At 51.1% G+C, this 19,270-nt stretch overlaps 1 protein-coding gene across 11 annotated transcripts in view; it reads right to left on the bottom strand.

Moving 5' to 3' along the window:
• The window catches only part of FAM178B (family with sequence similarity 178 member B), a 107,162-nt gene that overhangs the window by 16,235 nt on the left and 71,657 nt on the right, over positions 1-19,270 (bottom strand). For 6 of the 11 annotated variants that reach the window (XM_077915159.1, XM_077915161.1, XM_077915160.1 and 3 more), the window contains 2 exons: positions 7,403-7,490; positions 415-540 (listed from right to left, as the gene is read on the bottom strand). In XM_077915159.1, the coding sequence (XP_077771285.1) occupies positions 415-540; positions 7,403-7,490 (214 nt within the window). Of the gene's footprint in view, positions 1-414; positions 541-731; positions 931-1,275; positions 1,411-2,227; positions 2,329-3,534; positions 3,835-7,402; positions 7,491-10,766; positions 10,897-19,270 lie in introns of those variants that run through there. The other 5 variants (XM_077915166.1, XM_077915164.1, XM_077915168.1 and 2 more) reach the window with 5 other exon arrangements.

Below are 19,270 nucleotides of genomic sequence, written 5' to 3'. Positions count from 1 at the left end.
GACGCCCAGCTCCACTTCCCTCACCAGCATTTCAGCTCCCACATCCTCTCTAACCTAAGACTAATGGAGCACCCCATGCTAACACATCCCTACTGGACTATAGAAGATGCAGCAAAACCCAGGGGCAGGCCAGGGGGTTAAGGGGCTGGGACATGCATGCCTGTGCACACAGCGCCCCACTCCACCTGTGAGAGGGGTGCAAGCGAGGGTACTAATTACAGGCTATGCGGAGATGGTGAGCACCTCCTCTCACCAGAGGGAGGCAGCTTGCTGGAATTTTAAGGCCCTAGGCTTTCAGGAAGCCTGGCAGCAATAAGGCCCTACATACAGGTTGTGCAGTGTGGATGGCCCTGCCTTCCTGGCCACCTGGTGGTGCCATACCCTGGTTGAGGAGGGCAGGCACGAGGTGCTCACCTTGTGGTCTAGTTCCGCATTGGCTTTTGGCTGTTGCTCCCGGCAGGGTGGCAAGGTCTCAGAGCCCAGATACTGCCTGAGGGACGATGGCTTCATGAGGGTCAGGAGCTGGCTGAGTGAAGACAGCTGGGGAGGAGAAGAGAGGCTGTCACACAGAGGGTGCTTGGGACACTTGGGGACTCAGTCAGCACCAGCAGGTCAGAGCCTGGGCTCTGGAGCCAGACCACCAGCTTCCATGACCTGGCTCCACCTCTCACTGGCATGCTGTATGGCTTCTTGGAGCCTGAGTGTCCTATCTGTAAGATGGAGACAATCACCTGTTGTCCTCCAAGAGAGGAGAGTCACACGTGCACGTGATGTCTGGCACAGGCTGAGTCTTCCTTGAAAGGAGTGAACTAAGATCTCCATAGGTTGGGGGTTTGATCCACTTCTCTGGGGTAAGCACTCAGGCCTGAAAGAACCAAGGCCAGTGGAGAGCGCCAGACTCTTCCCACCCTGAGCTGCTGCTCTGGTGCCTCTCTTCACTGAACCTGCTGTGGGCTTGGAGAGGCTTAGGGAGGAGCAGAGGCTCTGTACCACCCGCCCCCTGCCCCCTTCTCGAGATGGCTGCACTGGCTCCATGCTCCACATCAGTCTGCCTGCCCCCATCTCTCCGCCCCCGCCCTTTTGCTTGCAGGGGATTTTAAAGCAAATCCAAACATTGTATCATTTTACCCATAAAGAGCTTTTCACCAAAAAGGATAAGGATTTCTTTCCCCAGCATGGTCACTGCATCATTCTCCCACCCAAAACTATCAAGAATTCCTTATGCAATCTAACACTATGTTCTGTTTTCTTTGATTGTCTCAAAAATATCCTTACCAGTTGTGTTGTTGGGATGAGGATTCCCAGAGGTCCACACACTGCATTTGGTTGATATGTCACTTAATCTGCTAACTGCCCCACCCCTCCCCATGTAAATTGCTTACCCTCTGAACAAATGGGAGTGCTCCCACCCCTCCCTGAAACAGCTCTGGCATAAGCCCAGGTGGCTGCAGTGAGCCACTCCTGGCCTAGTGGCTGCACCTGGTTTGGGCAGCCTGGGCCCAACATGGACCCAACATGGACCACCAGCTGCCCTGGAGCTTACTTGTGGTCAGGACAGAGGCAGGCAGTTTCTGGGCCCTGGCCCCTCTGGGCCACCTGCAACCTGGGAAAGGGGGATGCAGAATGAAGAAACTGAGCCAGTGTAATTCACAGAGGCACTATCTTTTTAGACGTAGCAGGTGCAGTGTGGCCAAAAGGGCTTAGGCCGGAGCCCCCAGTCCTGCTCCCTGCTCGAGCCCAGCCTTGCCCGACACACCTGGCTTCCTCTCCCTGACTCACTTGCAGACACCTGCTCAGCATCTCAGCAGGCCACAGGCTTAGACAGCCCACAAGAGCAGCTGGGCTGAAGACTTAGGAGACAGGCCTAGGGCCTTGGCTCCTGGAAGGGGGCCAGGGCTTCTTGGCCTAGTGTCTGATCCCTTTAGGAAGGGAGAGGAGGAGGCAGGGAGAGAGAGAAGGTTCTAGGCGAAGAGAGGCACCATCTGGAACTTTACCAAAATCTGAGCTATGCCATCTCACTCAGGTCTTGCAAAGCTGGGGAGGGTTTCCAAAACAGCCCTGCCTGCTTGGGGATCACAGCTGTCCAAGCACAGGGGCCAGACTGCAGCCCACGCCCCCAGAAGCCATCCTCAGGCAGGCAGCCTCCCCCAGCTAGACCCTCCCAGCTACAGGAGCCCTGGGCGGGGCTGGGCAGAGTACACAACAGCAGATCAGCGGCTCAGCTCGCTTGCTAGCTCCAATCTTTCTCCTCTCCTCGAAAAGTGCTTCACCCTGCTCAGCGCAGCAAGCTGCCGCCTTCTGATTGCTTGCTCTCTTTTGTTTCCAGTTCTGGTAAGCCACACCCCTGGTAAGCCTGGATAAGGGCTTATTTGGACCATGCGTCCCAGTGGGGCCAGGGCCTGACATTGCACCTCCCCACCTCACCCCCACTGCTGGGAGCTGTCTCTGCAAACAATCAGCCCATTAGGAGAGACACCTCCAGGCAAGAGGCAAATGATCACCGATCACCCAAGAAGGCAGGCCTCCACTGGTCTTGTCTGCTGGGTGGGCAGGAGGAGGTAGGCAAATTCCAGCTGGGCAGCTGTCCACACGGCCAGTCACTCCAGTGCTCAGACCCCGCGTGCTTCTATCTGCCCAGTGGAGAAGGCCAGGATCTTAAGGGTCTGTGAGGCACAGGCAGCCTTGCTGCTCCCTAGGGCCTGCATCCCGACCAGGCCTTCTGACCAGACATGCACAGCTGTCCCTGTTCTCTTTCTAGCCCCAGCCCCCTGTCTACCCTGCCACCCACACCTGCCATTCCTCTTGCCCCGAACTACTTTTGTTTTTACCCCATTTACCACCTCTTAACATGTTCTGTAATTTCCTTGTTCGTTATGTTTATCATCTGTCCCCTCTCCTTCACTAGCATGTAAGGCCCAGGAGGGCAGTTTTGTTCACTGCAGCGTCCCGAGTCGAGCACAGCCCCTGGCATGTGGTATGTGTTTCATAAGCACCCATTCAGTGAAGGCATGCAGGGCAGGGCTGCAGCCAGCCTCTCCCCAGGAAATGCAGACCCTTGTCCTCCTCCGTTTCGGCCATTTAAAGCTCATGTCTTCCAAACTCCAAACTGAAAGTCATGGCTTGACAAAAGAGGTTTGCTGTGTTGCAAGAGGTGGCCTGGGATAAGAAGCAAACTCCCAATTTGTCTCCAAACCTGTTCCACCTGTGTCTTGCCTATCTTGGTAAAGGGCTTCTTCATGCTGCCAGCTGCGTAGACCCTGGAGCCCTCCTCGTCTCCCTTCTCTTACATCTCCTGTCCCACTGGCTGGACTTGGCAAATACACCCAGAGTTGGACCACCTCTCACCACCTACGCCACTGTCTCCAGGATTATTGCAACCGCCTATGCTCAACATAGCAGCCAGAATAATTTAAAAATATTTTATAAGTCAGATTGTTTCTTTTATCAAAACCTTCCAATGGCTCTCCTCTTTAGCATAAAAGTCAAAGCCCTTACCATAGCCTGGAGATGCTGACGGATCGAATCCCCACTTACCTGTCTGACCTCAACTTCTACTACTCCATCCTTGGTCCTCTGCTCCAGCTGCAGTGGCTTCTGTTTTTCCTCTAACCTAAGAGAACTCTGCCCGCCCCAGGGCCTTTGCCCTTTGCTGTTCCCTGTGTGGAAGGCTCTTCCCAGGGAAACCTGCCTTACTTCTTCACTTCTGTGCACAAATGTCCCCATCTCCCAACATTCCCTCTCCTCTTTATCTGGCTTCATTTTTCTCCAGAGCCCGTATATCCATCTGGTATGGCAAATATTTACTTTTTTCTTGGTGCCTGTGTCTGTTCCCTGCCGCCCCTCCCGGGACCACGAGTTTCACAAGGGAGGGACTGAGTTCTGTTCAGGGCTCTCTTCAGTGCCCTGAGCAGGGTATGAAGCACACTGGTGCATGAAGCCAAAAACTCTGCTCTTTCTGGGATATTTCCAGGATTCCCAAGGACAACAGGAAGCAGCCTGATCCCAAGGCTCTTCTGGAAAATGCAAGCCTTGGGGTATTGCATCCTGACCATCTACAGAAGTCTCATCCCTCAAATTCTAATTCTTCAGCTCCTGTTCCTAGGGCTTTAGACTGTATCCTAAGACAGAGAGCCAAGCCATCCAGGGGTACCTAGTGGTGCCCTGAAAGGCCTCTGTCCAGGTAGTCACCACAGACTACCTGGACAGGAGTCAATTCTCAACCCTTGGACTCCCCTTCATAGTCAATTAATTGATAAGGTTTATCAAGCACTTATACATCAACAAAGGAAGTAGAAGGGACAGCTCTTGTCCCTCTGCTACTTAGGATAAAGCAGGGTAGCTTCAGCATAAAGTGGCAGATGTAGTCTGGGCTGTCACCATAATGAAAGCCAAGGAAGGGGCTGGAAAAGCGGAGACAGTATGTTGCGGTGGTCAAGAACAAGAACTCTGGATTCAAATCCTAGCTCCACAGCTTTCCCACTGTATGACCCTGTGGAGTTTCCTAGCTGCACCTGGCTCAGTGTTCCCATCTGTGAAAAACGTCTCATGGTAACAGTCCTTACTGTCTGGGGCTGCTATGAGAGGTAAGCTCTGAGACTAGCATCTGGGACATGGTGTAGAGTGTTGTACTATGCAGAGTGTTGGCTTCCACCATTTTGGCAGGGATGTGATGATGGAAAGGAAGGGGGGTCAGGGCACAGAGCTGTGTTCAGAAGGTGTGAGGCTGGCCCACAAGGAGGGCCAAGAACAACAGGTGGCACAGGTGGGCCACGGGGAGAAGTTGGGAAAAGGGGCGTTATGGGGTTTGCCAGGGGCGGCTCGGGGGGCCAAGGTGGCCCTTTGAAGGGGAGGATCTGTCTGACAGGCCAGACTGGAAAGGGGAGTGCCTGCAGCCCGCAGACTTAGGAGGTGCCACACAGCAGCCCCAGGCCTGCAATGGAGATGGGGGAAATACGCAGGGAGGGTTGCAGGCAGGCCTCAGCTGGTCCTTCCCCTCCTAGAGCTGCCAGGAGGCTGGTGCAGCTGTGCACAGCCTGCAATGCCTGCCTGCAGACTCCTCTGCAACACTAGCACTGACTGACTCAGCCTCTGAGACCGGCTCGGGACACCTTCTCTGGAAGCCACTTCACTGCCCTCAGGCAGAGTTAGTCACTGCGCCCTTGGCCCACCTGGCTCACACCCTCTGTTCTGAGGTTGGTTCCTGGTGCGAAGCCTGGCACAGAGCCTGGCACACAGGCAGTGATTAGCTAGGGTCTCCTGAATAGATGGGTGCATGGTGGGAATGTGGGTGACTAGTATGGTTGGAAAGCCCCGGAGCTGGGCAGAGGTGGGCCTGGCTTGGCCCTGGCAGGCTCTGGGGAGCAGCTGGGGGCTCCTAGGCCAGCTCTCCCCCAGGGAGACATCCCCACTTTGAGGAACCCTGTTCACTGCCTCCCGTAAAGGGCCCACCAGGCCCAGACAACCCAGCTCTTCCTCCATAGCACTTCCCCTCCTGACTCTCTGGTCTCCATTATGTTCCCCTCACTCTCCCATGTACTGGCTCTAGGCAATAAAAAAACCATCAAAACAAAGTCCAAGCCTTCATTTGACCCTGATGCTTGAGCCACCTTTTGGTCACTGCGAAACCCTGCAGGTGGGTGGCGATCTCTACCCTTCACCCATAGCTGGAGAAATGCTGATCTTGATGCTCTGGCCTTTCCCCCCTGCTCTGCTGACACCATGCTCCTTGGGGCTCGGCGACCCCCATCTGCCATCCACAGCTCTCTGGGGCCCTGTGATCTTGTCTGTTTATTGCATCTCTGCCTGTCCCCACTCCTAACTGCTTGGCATCCCCAAGACACTGTTTGGTCTCTCCTCCTTCAGAGATGCTCTGTCGTCAGGCTTTCACCTGTGTGAAGTGACCCCAGTGCAGGCCACTCCCTCCCCCACACCTCCCCAGGTCTCTGGGGAAAGGGACCTTCCTCTTGTACACTCCAGGAACTCAACCTCAGGCTCATTCACTCCACAAGCATATGCTGAGTTCCTGTGTGCCAGGCACTGTGCTAGATGCCAACAGGCAGTGGTGAGTAGAAAGCATTTAGTCTCTGTACTCAAGATGCTGCTGCTGCTGTGTGTGTGTGTGTGTGTGTGTGTGTGTGTATGAACACAAACTCTGACCAAATAAATAAGAAAATATCAGGAGATAAATATAAATAATTTAAAACAGGGTGATGGTATCAGGGAACTTTGGATTGGGTGATCAGGAAAGGCCTCTAAAATTCAACATTTTAGCAGGAACTGGAATGACAAGAAGCCCCAGCCATGCTAAGTCCTAGGGAGAAAGTATTTATGGTAAAGAGGGCAGCCAGGGCAAAAGCCAGGCCGAGCCCACTCTGAAAAGCCAACACAACCAGTCAGCTTTCTGAGCACCCGCCCTACAATCACATCATTGCAGACTCAGCTATATTGTCCAGCCTGCCCTGGGATGTGCTGGAACATTCTCTCAGCACTCTGGGCAAGGGGTTACACAGGCTTGCCCAGTACACCTCTAGAATGGAAACACACAGCCCTTCACAGGGACTGCCTTGCCCCTCTCGTGTTGCTGAGCCAGAAGGTTCAGTTGTACCCAGCAACTACTCTGGGATCCTAGGGGGAAGGGAGAGAACATGCTCAGCTTCTCTGCCACCCATTCTTGGGCTGGCCGGGACCCACACTGCCCCTAGGGCCTTGATCTGCGGAGGCTGTGGTCAGAGCTTTCTGGGGGGAAGAGGAATGGGGAAAGAAGACAAAGCTCTACTTTTCTTGCTGCCCCAAGAATGCCTAACACTGGAAAAGGAGAGGCACTCGGAGTAGTTCTAAGTGCATAGTGTTTGTCTTCACTTCCACTGGTTTTTCCTCCTATAAAAAGTAATGGAAGGAGGGAATGGGAATTGGTGTTTAATGGGTATGGAGTTTTTATTTGGGAGGATGAAAAAAGATTCTGGAGATAGATGGTGGTGATGGCCGCATAGCATCGTCAATGTCCTTAGTGCCGCTGAATTGTACACTTCAAAATGGTTGAATTCTACACTTAAAATTGTCATAATAGTAAAAAAAAAAAAAAAAAAACCCAAACCAAAAAACACGTTAAAATGGTAAATTTTATGTCATGCATATTTTACCACAACTAAGAACACAAAAGTAACACATGCTCCCAGCTCACTGCTCTATCCTCAGTGCCTAGCACACAGAAAGCTTACAAAACGGTAAGTGTTGAATGCAGGAATATGAGTGAAAAGTTCAAACTCAATTTGACTCTCCTGGCCTGAGGCTCCCAACCTCTGGGAAAAGTCGCAGGAGTAGGCAGGCCTCAGGGGAGAGACCTCTGCTCACCCACAGGCTTCCAGGGCCCAATGGCTACTGCCCAGCTGAGGCAAAGACTCACCTGGGCCTTCTCTTCCCAGAGAGGGAGCATCTCTTGCTGGTCCAGCATCTGGGCAATGATCACGAGGCTGAGCTGGCTTCGAAGCTGCCTGTGAAGGAAGGAGTTAGAGGAACTGAGGGGTGGGACACTCTCACAGAGGGTGGGCTAGAAGTCCACGTGGGGGCAGGATACACTCTGAGCAGTGAACATGGGAAAGCTGTGCTGACCAGAGTACTCTGCCTGGCTCTTTTGGTTTATAGCGTTTATTGTTTATTTTAGAAGCAATAAAATGTGATGAGAAAATTAAAAAACAAGCAAAAGGAAAAAAAGTAAAGTTACTAGTAATTTCAGAGGCTGGTGAAGTAGTGTTTTCCTTCCTAGTTGATCCTTCTCTCTCAATATCTACACTTATCTGTGGATATACAGAGATAAGGAACCTTCAACGGCATTTGCATAGACCTTTGCCTTTTCTGTCCTTTGTAGCCTTAGAATCTTTCAGCCAAAGTGGGGTAGTGGAAAGTGGGGCTAAATTTTTTTTTCTTTTTCCTTCACATAGCATCAACTTTCCTTTGGCGAACCTGCTCACCTAGGGTGGGGATATGAGCCATGCCTGGCCCATCAGAGTGGGCCAGGATGAGGCTTGGGGCGCGGTGGCTGAGGAGGCTGGAGGGGGTGATGGGAAGAGGGGTCGACGGCCCCTCCTCTGCCCATGCTCCCTGCCACAGCTTGTCTCCACCAAGAGAGTCACATCTCTCTTGCACATCAACACATGGTGGCCCCTCCATGGGCAGCAGATGTCAGCCTCTGGCATGGACCTTGATGTGGTCACAGTCCATAGTTCCTGCAGAGAGCCACCATCAGAAGAAGCAAAGGACAGGTTCTGAAGCTTGAGGAAACAAGGAGCATGAGGAAGTCACTTGGGCTGGAATCTTCTCCTTAGAGGAGAATGCCCTCAGGTAACACCCCTGCCAGAGGGACCCACGGCTGCTCTCACCCATATCCCTGGAATGACACCATAAGGAACTGAAAGACTAGACATCCCAGACAGCCTGTTACTGGAAGCACTGGGAAATGTTAAGCAAGTATTCTGGGGAGGCAGGATCCAGCCTGTCAACTTCTGGGCTAGGTGGTCCAGTCTCCACGGCAGCTTTCTTAGGGCAGAGACTGCTGCCGCCCAGGCCTCACGAGGGAGGCTCGTGGGTGATGAGGAACTGAGGTAGGAGCGGCTCCTCAAAGCTCCTGTGGGGCTGGGCAGGCTAGTACCTCAACCAGGGGCCTTGCTGATTTTCTTAGCACTTGGTTGAGAAAGAGAGATCAACAAAGCAATAGGCTCTTGAATAAAAAGAGAAAAAAGCGGCACCTGGGCAGCTCAGTGGTTGAGTGACTTTGGCTCAGGTTGTGATCCCGGGGGCCTGGGATGGAGTCCCACATCGGGCTCCCCACAGGGACCCTGCTTCTCCCTCTGCCTATGTCTTTGCCTCTCTGTCTCTTTCATGAATAAATAAATAAAATCTTAAGAAAAGAAAAAAAAAAAAAACAGGCAGTAACACCATACACGAGAAAGGACATCAAAGACGGGGAAATGCATAGTGCTGGTAAAGGTGCAGGGCAGCAGAGATGCTCACACACAGTAGGTGGGAATTTCAACTGTACATTCACTTTAAGAAACTGCTTAGCAAGATCAACTAAAGATGAACACGTGCTCACCCTGTGACCTAGCAATGCTACTCCTAGGTACGCATACACATACAAAGGTGGAAGTGCACTTATAATACACCATCAGAATGCATCTACAGACTGGGCTCTATCCATACAACTTGATCCTACTCATAATGACAGTGAGCTAAAACTACATTCAAAAGGCCTGGATGATCTTCACAGTGTCATGTGAAAGAAGCCAGATACAAAAGAATACATGTGCATGATTTAATTCATATAAAGTACAAAAACGGCCAAATAGCAGCTGTTGGAAACCTGAGCAGTGGTGATGGTTGGGGGTGGGGTGGGCAGGTTCTGCTTATGTTTTATTTCTTGACCTGAGTGTTGGTTTCACATGGATTCCACTTGTGGCAATCCACTGAGCCATCCACCTGTGGTCTGGGTTCTGTTCTGTTTGTATGTTGCAGTTCAATAAAACTATTACTTAAAGAAGAAATTCGGGTGTTGGGGGAGACAGGATTGCCAGATTTAGCCAGTAAAAATATAGGATGCCTAATTCAACTTGAATTAATTTTTTTTAAACATTTAAAAAAGATTTTTAAAAAATTTATTTCAGAGAAGAGAGCCCATGCGAACAAGCCTGAGCTGGGGGTGGGGAGGTGCAGAGGGAGAAGCAGACTCCCTGCTGAACACAGAGTCTGACACAGGGCTCGATCCCAGGACCCTGAGATCATAACCTGAGGCAAAGGCAGACGCTTCACTGACTGAGCCATACAGCCGCCCTTAACTTTGAATTTCTTATTGATAAACAAAGAATAATTTTCTTAGCATAAGTTTCCCCCCTGCACTGTTTATATTTTATCTGGCAGCTCAGAGAGGCACCAGCCATCCATTCCTGATCAGGAAGCTGACATTAACCAGCCTGGGGCCCTCCCTGACACTGTCTCCCTTTAGCCTTGAACCCTTTCTGCGGAGAACTTTGTGTTCCCACCTGACCTTCTGAGACTGTGGAGAGGCAGTGTGGTTTAGCCCCATGGGATAGAAAATAGGAGTCCTTCATCATCCTCCACACCAGACTCCTGTGAGCGCAGACCTGGCCCTTCACCCAGAGCCCCACCCTCCATTTTCTCCCGGAGCCCTGGCCACACCACATACCCTGCATGGCTTCCACCTTATTGGCAGCCAGGACCTGCTCTCCAGCTGTTCCCTGTGAGCCCCAGCAGCAGCTGGGCCGGGAACACAGTGGGAGGTAAACGGCCCCTCTGTGCTGCTCCTCCAAAGCTAACTCTAGCCAGAGTCAAAAGTCCTGCATCTGGGCTTCATTAATCCCAAACCCAGGCCTGTGTGGGAGCAACTTTACCCTGCAGAGGGCGGGGAGGGGCCAACCTGGGGGTGGGGGTGCTGGCAGGCCAGCAGAGCAGAGCCGGGGTGGTTCCAGAAGGGAAGAAGCAGGCTGGGTGGGTCAGGACAGGGCTGCTGTCCAGAAAAGAAGAAAAGCACCATAAAAAGCTCCGGGTGAATGGATGAAAAGGAACCCACATCTGAGGGTGGCATGTCCCCCCTCGCTGTCCCCGCCTGCTCACTGCCTTTCGTTCTGATGGCCCCTGCCTTTTAAACAGTCTCCCGTGCTCTCAGTTCCCACTGGGACACAGGGGCAGGGGAGGGGACCACTTTTTCATTTTAGGCTGAGAACGTACTCTACGGAGGAGAAAACACAAAGACTCACCCTAAATAACACCCAAACTGTGCAGGGAGCAAGCAAAGGAGCCCTTGGGCTCAGCAGAGATTGGCTAGGGGTTCTTCCTTTCCTAGAAGCTGCCTGACCCCACCCGGCAAGGCCTCCCCGGAACTCAAACCAGACGGACAAAGGAGGATGCAGAAGCCACTGGAGCCATCCCAGCCACTGTCATATAAGGAAACAAGCTCCAGCTCTCTGCTCACACCAGGCCAGGCCTCTGCCTCAGCTCTGCCCCCCTCCTCTGCTCCCCCACCATGGGCCTCCGTAAGATCAGGACACTGGATTAGCACTCAGAGGAGCCTAAGGCACAGCGAAATCTGGAAATGACTTTTCCAAATCCATAGCAGAGCTGGGAAGTGGAATGCAGGCACACTGCTTCCCAGCCTCCAGCCTTCCCTCTAGCTCCTGCAAGGGGCAGCCCAGCCAGGCACCCGGCGCGTGCAGGGACTCGGAGGAAAGCAAAGGCACTAACCAGTGTGGGCCTCTAGATTGTTGGGACAACAACACTGGTCAATGCAGCCCTCTCTGCTGTCCCCCGCCCTTCACTTGTTCAGAAGGCAACCAGGCCCTGCCAAGGCTGAACTACCCTAAAAGGCCATCAGGCATCTGGCCAAAGGCGTGAGCTGCCTTTTCCATGTCTCTAGGGCAGCTCAGGAAGCAACAACGGTGGCCTGTTCCGCTGTGGAAATGCTGCCCAACACCCTGCTGCAGGGCATCTGCCTGGCTTGCTTCTCCAGGGCTGTCCACATTGTCTCTCTGGCACCACAGCCACCTCTCATGCCACTTCCCCTCCCACCCCCTCAGGCCTTCACTTGGAGTCTATCTTAATGTAGGAGCATATACTACCCAGGCAGGAAGGACCAGGGCCCAGCTTAGAGGTCAGGGCAACCTCCTTGGGAGTCTGCCCAGGCATCCACACACACCTTGGGGTGCTCATGAATGTGGGCATGCATAGTGCAGACAGGAAGATACAACCACAGATTCTTACGGAAGACCACTACATGCCAACATGAAGGATCCAAATACAACAGCTCAGTTCTGCATGGATGAGTCCCACAAAGTGTTGACACTATGCTGAGAAAGCCAAACACAAGAGAGAACACTGTACATATACATGTTCAAAAACAGGTAAAACAAAGCTATGGGATGAAAGTCGGGGAAGTGGTTTTAGTCACCTCTGATGTGTCCTTTCCTGCATATATATAAATTAAAAAGTTACTATTATTTATTAAACAAAGTTCATACGGACAATTACAACCTAACTCCCATCCTCTTTATCATTCTACTTCCCTCTTTCTTTTTGGTATCATGATGAAATCCACAGAACTTTAGGCTTAGAACACATCTTAAAAAGTCATTCCACCTAGGCAGTGCCTGACTGGCTCAGTTGGTAGAGCATGAGACTGAATTTCAGGGTCAAAAGTCATAAGTTGAAGCCCCATTTTGGGCACAGAACTTAATTAAAAACAAAGTCACCCCATCTAATGTCTGCATATTTGTCCATTTAATTAGGCCCTCCACATACCTGAGGGAAGTGGCCATATTTTCCACAACTAACTCTTCTTCAGGTGCAACAGCCACACTTTTTTCTCTCAGAATCTTTTTTCCACTGTAGTTTGGGTCCTCCGAAGACCCTGGGGGGTTGTCAATGTTAACATCAGTGAGGTGCTCAGAGCTGGCCTGGATGCTGCTTTTCCTGGCTGCCCTGTGATGCTACACAGACCACAGATTGAGCCCAAAGTCTTTCTCACATGTCTTGCTGTCACATCCCATTTCCAAGATCTTGTTGTTAATTGCGTAGCTGGGTCTCACTTTTCCTCTCAGAATGTCATTATAGTTTGTTGAGATCTTCTGGGATCTTCCATTCCCTGTCAGTTGTATTCATGTCATGCAGGAGTCTGACTATTGTTCCATTAATGGCCTCATCTGAGACATGGGGTCTGTCCCTACCGACCTGTCAGGGAAGACAAGACCGTGGGGGCCCTAGGGGCCTACCCTCCAGGACAGCACTCTGATGGCCAGCAGCACCTTGTGAAGAGCCTAGCTACTTCAGCATTGCTCAGCCCATCTCGTTGTCCTCAGGATACGACAGTAGACTCTACCAAGTGCCTTACAAGAACCCAGACAGTCCTCTCAAGAGTACTATTCTGGTTGGTCTGTCAAAACATAAATGAGACTAGTCTGGTATGATTTATTCTTAGGAATCCTAGAAAGCAGAGCTTCCTTCTCTGTGTATGTGCTCACAAACCATCCCTGGGGAATGATGGGGCGGGGGGGTGCCTTGAGCCCGCCATGCTCCTTCTGGACAGTCCCTCCCTACCTCCCAAGGTCTCCGTGGACTCAGGGGACCCCATCTGCTCCTCTCAAAGGATTGATGTGGAATGTCCTTGTACCACAGGGGACTTAAACCCATTCCACACAGCTGGATGCAGACACACGGTCTCCTCCCGTGCTGTCTTAGGCTTCAATTCCCTTTGATCAATAGTGGAGTCCAGATGAAAAATTATGCTCCTTGTCAGAGAAAAGAAGCAAAATAGGAATTATGTAGTGTCGTTCTCTCTTCATCAGTGTCAATATATCACTGCCAGCACCAAACAGCACTCCTTGCCTGGAAAACAACTAGGTAGAAGCCCGTTCTGTGGGACTTAGTATTCTCCACCGGCAGCATTACTGGTCCATGTTCTTTGTCCATCTGCTGTTTTTGCGTCCCACTCTCCATCTTCCACATCTTTTGAAGTCCGAGATCATGCCTGAGCTTTTGGTGCAGCCCCTGTAGCCTTTAGACATTTCCCACTTTTTCCTTACTGGGTTGGTTTGCAGTGTGCAAAGTGGTACCACACCATCTCCGCGTCTGCCCGAGCCATCTCTCTCTTTGGAATTGGCTACTAAAAACCAACTCTGTGCCTTTTGAGATCTGCCCTCCAGAAACAACCGCTCCACTGGCATTCCCTCGAGTCCCGTCTCCCTATCAGGCTCCAAGGGCCCAGAGGGCAAAGTCCCAGCTCCTCCCTCAAGATGCTCACATCCCAGTGGGTCAGCAAAAGTGCTGACAGTCAGGACCTGTGAAGCAGGCATTTCTGGAGAGATACCTTGGTCTGAGCCTAGTCTTGAGGGTGAGGAAGTGCTAACCAAGCAAAGAGGAGGAGAGGAATAAGGGAAGACAGAATTGATGCTGAAAGGCTCCAAGACAAATCATGAGTTGAGGTGGCTAGAGCATGGGAGGCTGCCTGGGACGCTGGGCAGGGGATAAAATACGGTTTTGAGGGGATCCCTGGGTGGCTCAGTGGTTTAGTGCCTGCCTTTGGCCCAGGGCGCGATCCTGGAGTCCCGGGATCGAGTCCCAAGTCGGGCTCCCGGCATGGAGCCTGCTCCTCCCTCCTCCTGTGTCTCTACCTCTCTCTCTCTCTCTTTCTCTCTGTCTATGATAAATAAATAAATCTTTAAAAAAAATATGATTTTGAAATAGGATACAAGGGTCCTAGTATTGCCGCTGTTTGAATTTCATCCTGAGGACAGATGCCTGAGGGATTTTAATGAAGCAAAGTAGTGATGTGGCTGGCTCTGCATCTCAAGGGAGGCCACACTGCCGGACAGTGCAAACATGGGTCAGATGGTGGACAGTTTGGAAGGAGGTAGCAATCCAGGGGTGCTGTGGTAAGATCTGGAACTGTGTGAGGGTGATGGGAGAGGTGGCTGTTGTTGGGGAGGAGGAGCTGAAGGGGACAAGGGGTGACCCCATACTTCCAGGCTTTAGGGAGTGGGCACGTGCTGACATGGTCATGGAGCCACAGAAGACAGGAGAAGCTGGTGACATGCTAAACCTGAAATACTTGTCCATGCAGATTTGGTGCTTAGCAGGAAAGTCTGGCCAAAGGTATCAACTTGGGAGCCCCTGGCATGTGCTTGGAGTTGCAGCCATGGATATAGAGGAGGTGGGGTCTCAAATCCAGTGCCCCCAGGAAGTGGAATCTGAGGTGGAGGTGAGCATGAAGGGAATTTATGGCAGGAGAAGAGGAGACAGGTGCTCTTGGGATGACTTCCTGTGGGGATGAAGGAAGCAGGTTTGAACCAAAGGAGAAAGCCAGGCTGGAATACACAGTCACAGCCAAGCCCTTGGCTAACCCCACAAGGACCTCTGGAGCTGGCAATGTCCTTCAGAGACATCCTGGACTGAGGCAGAGGGGCAGGCGTTGGGCTTCTCCCAAGAAAGGCACCTTGCCTCAGATAAGGTAACCATGTTCTGCAAGGCAATTCCTGGGGTGGGCTGGCAAGGCGACACTCAGCAGCTGGGGAAGGGGTGCCAGAGACCCAAAGCCAGGCCTATGAACAGAGCACCACAGTGCCCAGCCTGATAGCAAAGTAGTGTGTGGTGTGACTAAAGGAGGGGCACTGGGGCAGAATCTCCCCGCAAACCAAGGCTTGAGGAGCAGTGGAGGAAGGAATTAGATAATGGCAGCTGAGAAGGATAGACCGAAGAAGCAGAGTCTGGGGAATGATACTGTGAAGCCAAGGAAGAAAACAATAAGCTTGTTCCTGAGAAAGGGTCATTAGGTCATTAGTGATAAGGCAGTTTGGCTAGAGTACCAGATGAGGTGCATCTCCTCTACTCCTGGCTTTTTTTTTTCTTTTTATATAAATATTTATTCATGAGAGACAAGAGAGAGAGGCAGAGACATAGAGGGAGAAGCAGGCTCCCTGTGGAGAGCACAATGTGGGACTTGATCCCAGGACCCTAGGATCATGTCCTGAGCCAAAGACAGACACACAAACGCTAGCCACCCAGGCATCCCAATACTCTTGGGTCTTTAGGTCATTCCTATCACCCCCTACATGCATGCCCACTCATAAAGGTGAGCCAAATCCTCTTCAGCCACAATCCTTCACACTCCTGGCTTTATCGTGACCCAGTTTTTCTTTGCTGCCTTCTTGGTTCCAGCATGGCCCCTCTGCCCCTAGACATGACCTTCATCCTGCCTCTAATTCCTCCGGATTTTGAGACCTTCTAAAATTCTAAGAGTTGGGGGACCTTGGCTGCCTCCTTCTAGAATGTTCTGGCCTTGTCCACCCCCAGCGCCTGAAATGTCTTGTTTTCTTATGTGAGAATTCCCTATGACACTCTGAGCTCTGAAGAATTCATTCTGTGTCAGGGTGGGCAGGGTTCAGAGTGCCTATTCTGGGTGAATGAAGTAAGGGAGGGTAGGGAGATGTAGTAGAAGCTGTAGGGGTGAGGGTGGCAGCAGAACTGCTCCTCTAAGGTAGGAGATGCACGAGTGCATGTATTTGCTGAGGAAGAATTAGAGAATAAAAAATGAAAGGCACAGGAAAAAGGGATGACTATAGGTCTGGAGGGGGCAGGACTGTTGGTGCCTGATATGGGAGGTCAGGTGAGCAAGAAGGAAGGTGGTGAGTCGTGGGTCAACTAGGTTATGTGTAGAGAAACAAGGGGCAATGCTGTTTGCTAGAGTAGAGATTTTAAAGAGATTTATTCATTCATTCATGAAAGACACACACACACACACACAGAAGGGGGGGTAGGGAGAGAGAGAGAGAGAGAGAGAGAGAGAGAGAGAGGGGCAGACACAGGCTCCATGCTGGGAGCCCTATGTGGGACTTGATCTCAGGTCTCCAGGATCACGCCCTGGGCCAAAGGCAGGCGCCAAACCGCTGAGCCACCCCAGGATCCACACCCTCCCCCCCCCCCCCCGTTTTTTTTAAAGATTTTTAAAAATTTATTTATTCATTCATGAAAGACACAGAGAGAGACAGAGAGGGGAATGATATTAGTAGCAGGAAGTGTGGTGATGTCTGGAATCTGCTGAGGGCCCCAAGGAAGTTGGCCAGCAGTTCTGAATGAGCCCTGGTCAGCCAGAGGGGTCAGGGGCCCAGGAGGGACAGGATACGTGTGGTGGCGCACGGGGAGGGAGTTATGGTGGAGCAAGGAGTCAAGGATAGACAGGCTGAGGGAGAATGAACTGGTCTAGGGCCTGTACTGAGGCGGGGGTGGGGTGGAGGTGATGCAAGGGTGGGGACAGGACACCCTACGAGGAAGGTGCAGGCCCTGGCCCCTTCCTGAGGGGAGGGAGCAGCCTCACCCCAGCGGCTTGGGTACATGAAGGAACGAAGGAACATGGGGATAGCTATGGGGCGCCCGCATGTGTCGCATGTGTCCTGGCTCTTATCCCCAGTGTACAAAGACCTGAAGACTCTGAAGGCCACTTTCTCCCAGGGCTCCTGCACTTGTACGTGAGCAGCCAGCTGCCTCCTTGCTGGTCAGAACCTGGCTGATCTGGCAGCCTGCTCAAGCCGGTTTCATCTTCTCCTCTATTCTGGATGCCACAGTTGAACAGCATACGCGGGACATTTAATAAACATTCGCGGGTGGTGAAGGAGGTGGGGCCTGGGGCCTGCAAACATCAGCCTGCAGCAGAGTGAAAGCAGCCCTGAGCCTCCACCCTCCCACTAAAAGGGTTCCTCGGAGTGGCTGCAGAGACTTACAACACTTGCTGGAGACCCTGCACAGAAGCCTGAAGGGCAAATCCTTCCCACAGGCCCCTGGAGTTACCCCAGAGGGGCCGACTCCCAAAACAGACTCTCTTCCAAGGGAAAGTCTTCCTATTGGCCCTATTTCAAATGGTTTGCTCTAGTATTTACTTTCATTTCTCATAGTTGAGCTCAACTATGCCTTAAATTTACAGTGCATCCCTGAAGTCTTGGTCAACAAGGTTGGGAGCAGGGTGTGTGTGTGTGTGTGTGCGCCCACGCACACGTGCACATCACACAAATCTTGGTGGAAGTTCTCGCTTTGTGCTTAACCAGTCAGTAGACTAAGAATGTGACAGAATGTACAATACGCCCTCCTTCCTGGGGTCAGTCTGGGCACTGAGCCCAGTGGGGCAGCCACCATGAGGGCCTAACAAGGCTGCCAGCAAGCTCCTCCAACGTTGCTACCACAGGGAGCAGGCGGTGGGGCGGGGGGGGGGGGGGGGGGGGTGGCTAGCTAAAGACCACAGTGAATACAGTGAAGCTGTAAAGAAGAATTAGAAGCTCTTTCTGATCCAATTTGGAATGACTGCCAAAACATACCCTGAAGTGAAAAGCAGGGCGGAGAGAACATGCAGGGAAGCATAAATGAGACATGGAGGCAGCCTAGGTGGCTACAGTAGGGGTACATTTTCAATAGGTGCTCCTGGGTGCCTTTTGAATTTTGTTCTATTTGAATGCTTTATCTAATATAAATAAATAGATAATACCCATCCTTCCTCCTTCCTTCCTTCCTTCCTTCCTTCCTTCCTTCTCTTTTCTTTCTTTCTTTTTTTTTCTTTTCTTTTCTTTCTTTTTCTTTATTTATTCATAAGAGAGACAGAGTGACAGAGACACAGGCAGAGGGAGAAGCAGGCTCCTGGGATCACGCCCCGAGCTGAAGGCAGATGCTCAACCACTGAGCCACCTAGGTGCCCCCCATCCTTCTTTCTTAGCAAAGCTTGTGGCAGGAATTAATCACCGTAGTTGATGCATCTGTTTGAAAGTGAGGTGAGGCTGTCCTATTATATTCACTCCTGGCATTGAAGGAACACTTAGCAAAGGCCCTGGAGCTACAAAGACATCCCCATAAATGACACAGATCCCTGAAATCAATTTGATTCAATTAACAGATGAACATCCTCATAAATTTAGGATATGATGAAGGTAGTCTCAAATCGGCTGGGAAAGGTGGATTATGAAGACAAAAAAGAAAGTTGGTGTTGGCCTCATTGGCTCTTCAGAGGTGGAAAAAATCAAATTAGATCCCAACCTCTTATCTTTGAAAACAGATTCCAGATAGGATTAAGAACCAATAGTAACAAAGTTAATATTTTTATGATCTCGGGTAGGGAAGGCTTTTCTTTTCAAGATAGATTCAATTAGAATCAGCTCTCTATACCATCCATATAACTTTTCTGTCAAGCTAAATCTATTCTAAAATAAAATTATAAAAAACCCAAAACCTTAGTTTGCCAAAAGATATCATGTACAAAAGTTTAAAAAGTGTGATGTAACAACAACAACAAAAAGATGTATAGACTTAGAAGAAGGGATCCCTGGGTGGCGCAGTGGTTTGGCGCCTGCCTTTGGCCCAGGGCGCGATCCTGGAGACCCCGGATCGAGTCCCACATCGGGCTCCCGGTGCATGGAGCCTGCTTCTCCCTCTGCCTGTGTCTCTGCCTCTCTCTCTCTCTCTCTGTGACTATCATAAATGAATAAAAAAAAAAATTAAAAAAAGAATATTAAAAAAAAGACTTAGAAGAAAATAGAGTGCTGAAACATATATAAGCAATTATTACTAAAGTAATAAGATTAATTGCTCCACAGAAAAGTGGGCAAGAGGCATCAAGATATAGTTTACAAAAAGAGAAACAAAAAAGGCCAATAAACATGAAAGGATTCTCAATTTCGCTGGCAATCAGAGGAATAAAAATCAGAACGACAGGGGCAACCTGGGTGGCTCAGCGGTT

This window comes from Canis aureus, chromosome 11, assembly GCF_053574225.1.
Source record: "Canis aureus isolate CA01 chromosome 11, VMU_Caureus_v.1.0, whole genome shotgun sequence".
Classification (NCBI taxonomy): Eukaryota; Metazoa; Chordata; class Mammalia; order Carnivora; family Canidae; genus Canis; species Canis aureus.
Note: the sequence above shows the minus strand (reverse complement) of the source record. Positions and strands in the feature narration are given on the sequence as shown.